At 26.6% G+C, this 4814-nt stretch overlaps 1 protein-coding gene across 2 annotated transcripts; it reads right to left on the bottom strand.

Moving 5' to 3' along the window:
- Positions 1 to 266: 266 nt before the first annotated feature.
- LOC119681090 (ubiquitin-60S ribosomal protein L40) lies at positions 267 to 1310 on the bottom strand. 2 transcript variants are annotated; one of them, XM_038094164.1, is made up of 2 exons: positions 1150 to 1310; positions 267 to 743 (listed from the first exon to the last, which is right to left on the bottom strand). In XM_038094164.1, the coding sequence occupies exons 1-2, from the start codon at positions 1293 to 1295 to the stop codon at positions 344 to 346; spliced, it is 546 nt and encodes a 181-aa protein (XP_037950092.1). In that variant the 5' UTR covers positions 1296 to 1310; the 3' UTR covers positions 267 to 343. The 2 variants fall into 2 exon arrangements, with proteins under 2 accessions (XP_037950092.1, XP_037950093.1); XM_038094165.1 differs by lacking the exon at positions 1150 to 1310 and adding an exon at positions 992 to 1010.
- Positions 1311 to 4814: the final 3504 nt, after the last annotated feature.

Here is a 4814-nt window from a genome sequence, read left to right as displayed (position 1 = left end):
CTAAATATCAATTATAAAACGTTCACGTTTTTTATGGTATAACTTTAATCCTTAAATATGGCAGATAACATGAATAAAATTAATGTCGAGTGTTTAAACGTAAAACTCCGAGCACTGCATGAATGTTGGACAACCATTTAAAAGCAATAAATGAGAAAACTGCTTTCAGCTTCGAAAATACGAATTTGTGGAATATACCTGTTCGAAGTCCCATATAATCTCCACTGTTCTCAACTGTTCTTTTAACAGTAATTAAAAAACCTTAATTTACATTTTATGTTTATTGTTGTTGGAATTTAAACAATATAGAAAATATGATACTTCTTCCAAGCATTTCATTAATCTACTTCAACTTCTTCTTTGGACGCAAGTTGTTGGTGTGTCCACACTTCTTCTTGCGGCAGTTGGTTGCACGTGGATGCAAGCGTGCATAGCATTTACGGCAAATCATTTTGTCGCAATTGTATTTTTGTGCTAAGATACGCAATGATGGTTCAATGATACCTCCACGTAAACGCAACACCAAATGAAGTGTCGACTCCTTTTGAATGTTGTAGTCGGATAAGGTGCGTCCATCTTCAAGTTGCTTGCCAGCGAAAATCAAACGTTGTTGATCTGGTGGAATGCCCTCCTTATCTTGGATTTTAGCCTTCACATTTTCAATTGTGTCGGAAGGCTCAACTTCCAAAGTGATAGTCTTGCCGGTCAAAGTTTTAACGAATATCTGCATTTTGCGTTGGTTTCTGCAAAATCACATACAAAAACAAATAATAAATTAGTTTATGTTAAATATCACGTAAAAACTAAACATATATAATTCGTATAGGCTTCGTTAGCCTATTGTGATATATGAGTTTTGCTTAAAAGCGTTTACTGTTTTGTAAATTTGTTTAAATTTAGTGCACCGTCTGATCTGGAAATTTGCAGATCAGGCGGAGCACCCCGTGCGCCATGTTTGTTGCAAACTTCACATTTAAGGTTAGAAACTCACGACAAGGCAATACTTTTTTGCACACTTAAACAAATTTCCAAACTTTTGCAAAAGAAATATCATTTGCATATTCAAAATTAAATTTAACTTTCAATCACATTTTGTAAAAATACATTAAATAATTATTTTAAGCAAACCTAAATCTTTTAACAACTCACTTCGTAAAACGTGCTAACGTATACCAATCACAAAACGAAAAAGAAACGTTCGACTCTAATGTCAGATGAACTAAATTTCCCCAAATGGTGAGTTTCACTTTAGTATGTTGAACATCTATTGTCAAATTGTTGCGTTGCCAATACATTGCTACTGAGCGTTAAAAATTACTGGACTGCGCGAATGTGTGTTGATGATAAATACTCTCATATGATGCGAAGAAAATATATTTGAGTATAATACGTTTCAAAATTAATTCACTAAATTATATTTTTCTTATAGAACTGTTTAGGAATATAAATTTAGAACTGCATAATTATGGAATAATTGCTTTAGGTAAGAAAATGCCATATCCGAAAATTACAGTATTATAACAGCGGTTGCAATTGTTAATCAAAACATATACAATACATATTGGTATTATATGTAAAATAGAAAATAAAAACAATACACTTATTGGTATTGAATTTACTAACTGCATTACGTAGAGAAAAACTTATACTACGTTTACATTGTGAGATTAAGAGTACGAGATTAAGTTAATCTGCATTTCTAATCTCAACCGTTTACATTATATATTGGAGATTAATTTTGAGGTTCCTCTTGTTGTGTTTTGGTTCCTGTAAGCATTCGTGCAAAGCATTTAATTACAATTTCAGTAATTTAGTTAATTATTGTTACAATTTTTTTAATTATTGTTATGGTTTTATAATAATAATTCAACAAATTTTAAATTTAATTATGTATAAAAATATTATGCAACAAATTTAATAGAAATTTCAAAACGAAAATTTTAAATTTTCAATGTTTGTTTTGAATAGATTTTGACATTTCTTTTTAAGATCGTGAAAAAATCTACGACATTAACACATTTTCAGAGTTGCACAGAGAAATAATCATAATTTTGAAAGAGATTTAAATTTAATCTCAACCAAAAGGAGATTAACATTTATATGGGAAATCTGAGATTAACAACGAGGTGGGTACTTTAAGTTCGATTTTTGCTTTAATCTACTTTTAATCACACAATGTAGACGCCGTATTAATTTCAATGCAATTTTATGCAATTGAGATTAAATAGCTGTTCATAGTTGAATGCAGAAAGGGTTTATGTTATATATTTGCACATATACCGGAGAATATAAAAAGGAAACATATATAATAAATATATAATAAAGCTAATTTTTTATTCATTTTTACTCTGAGTCTACATTTTTATAGTTTCACTTTTTCACTAACACGTATAAATTTTTTCTACACAGTATTCGAACTTAAAAATCTTGCAAAGCTAAGCCAGTGTAGACGCCCAGCTGCTTCGTGTATTTAATTTCATACTAAAACCAATTTATTTTGTACACATATTAATTCAAGTACAAACTGCATCCGGAATTGTACAACTAGATTTGTAAGCCTTTATCAGAATTCATATCGTAATATATACCTTTAGGTACAATAAATGGTATTTGTTTTGCAAAAAATTTCATATTCGATTAAGCATTGTATTATATAAAAATTTCTGTAAATTAAAATATATTATGTAAGCGTAATCTATATACTTAACCCATTGTGTAGTTACTGGTCGAATTTTATAAAGTGTATCCAGCCCTAAAAAAGGACAGACAGTATACAGTAGCCAATGACATATAGTGTGTACTTTTAAATTTCAATGATGTATTAGTAAACACATTCAAATGCCAGCAGTGTTCATTGCTCAGTATCTGTCGAACAGATAAGGTCGGCAAATCGGAGGTGTACGGATTGAAAATCAAGAGAATATTTTGCGCAACTACATTTACGAAATCAGCAATCAAGTAAGTATTTTTGTTGTGAAATATTGCAGTGATTTGATTTGGAGCCAGTTGAGCGATGTGAGATTAGCCAGTTTTCCTATAACTTAAGTTGGGATAAATATGAGTTTTTTTTAACTCTTAAAAATTTTAACAATTACAAAACTTTTAATATGAATCAAGAATGAAGCACCAATCTTTACACGATAAAATTGAAATATTTTATTTTATTTTATTTATTTTGTTTAATTAAATAAATATAAAAATATTATTGAGATGTATTTAACATCACAATTTTTTTTTTTATTTTCACACAATCGCTTTTATAATCAGATTGCCAAACTAATACCATTCAAGTACCATTTCTGACAATTTTTTAAATATTAAATAATATCAATAATTAATTTTATTTATAACTTTATTTAAAAACAAAGTCACAAAAATTTCAAATTGTGTTTGTATCCAAATTTTCATACATCAATTGTTGGTTTAATAGTCCTTAAGTCCTTTAATGACTAATAGTCCTCATTATTGGGGTCTTAAATGTCGTCCTAAACTCAATAGTCAATGTTATGTCCAATCAGTCACTAAACATGGTCCCACTAAAACTGGTCCTTAAAGTTCTAAATACAAAATAATTCTAATTGCATTTGAATGTGAACAATACACGTAAATTAAATGAAATTGTTATATAATTGATATATTAATATAAAAAGCAACCATTAAAAAGTTTATACAAAGCTTCCATATTGGAAATGAAAATTGAACAAAATTTTTTCATATCATACTTTTTTTTGCTTAATTTTTTTTTATTTATATAAGAAAAAACTTGTATAAATAAGTATTCCTTGTTATAAATTTATAACTAAGTTATAAATAAGTTGCTAGGTATGATAAAAGGATAAAAGTATATATTTGTTACCAAAAAATCACAAATCATAAATTCGAAAAAAAATCTCTTCTATTGAAATTTCATTTGACATTTAGCTTAAACAATCGATTTTTTATCGGAAATCATTTTTATCTTTCGGTTTTTTACTTATATGAAAACAAATATAAATTGCAAATATTATAGTCTCTTCTGATGACTCGTAAACATTGTTACTGCTATAATTTATGATTTCGAAAATTGCTTCATGTATTCAATAATTATAAATTCATAGATATTTGTAATAAAAAAATTAATTGTATCATATAAAATTCAGAATAAAAATAAAATGAAATTTTATATTTTGTTTTTATATAAAAAATTCTGTTTAGAAGAAATTTATTCAAACATTTGTGATTACGTTTTCAATGCAACCATGCATTTTTAATTCAAGTGGTGAATATATTTTTGCTACAAGTGGCGAATAAGATCGTCACATGTGATTTGTATTTATTAAATTTTATGTAATTTCATAGGGTTACTGTGGCACAAAAATATACATATGACTAGCATAAAAAAGTATTATATTTAGAAAAGGCAAATATATATGAAAAAGCATTTGGATAAATTTTTATTTGAATATGAATTACCTGTAAATTATAACAATATATATTTTATTAATATCTAATTTAGTTATATTATGATTAATTAAAATAATTTACGAACTAAATCAATATAAATAAATTATATATAGATGTACGAACATATAATAATTCAATCATAATTGCAAAGTAAATCGATATTAATTATGATTGTGTGCACATATAAAAATTCAGTCATAATATTTAAAGGTTTTCTTATTATTTTAAAATAATCATATTTTTTAACAAATAAATTTATATATGACATTCTTCCCAAGAAATCAACTAATTTATATACCATATATATATATATATTAATATCGAAGTTGTTCCATAATTTTAAAACCTGTATACTTTGTGATATACACAAT

The sequence above is a fragment of the Teleopsis dalmanni genome, chromosome 2 (assembly GCF_002237135.1).
Source record: "Teleopsis dalmanni isolate 2A chromosome 2, ASM223713v2, whole genome shotgun sequence".
In the NCBI taxonomy this organism is placed as follows: Eukaryota; Metazoa; Arthropoda; class Insecta; order Diptera; family Diopsidae; genus Teleopsis; species Teleopsis dalmanni.
The sequence above is the reverse complement of the archived record's forward strand: the minus strand, read 5'-3'. Positions and strand labels throughout refer to the sequence as shown.

Coding starts and splice junctions, on each gene's coding strand:
- LOC119681090 (XM_038094164.1), bottom strand. CDS start 1,295: ATGTATTGGCAACGCAACAATTTGACAATAGATGTTCAACATACTAAA. Junction 744..1,149: donor ACGTTAGCACGTTTTACGAA/GTGAGTTGTTAA, acceptor GTGATTTTGCAG/AAACCAACGCAAAATGCAGA.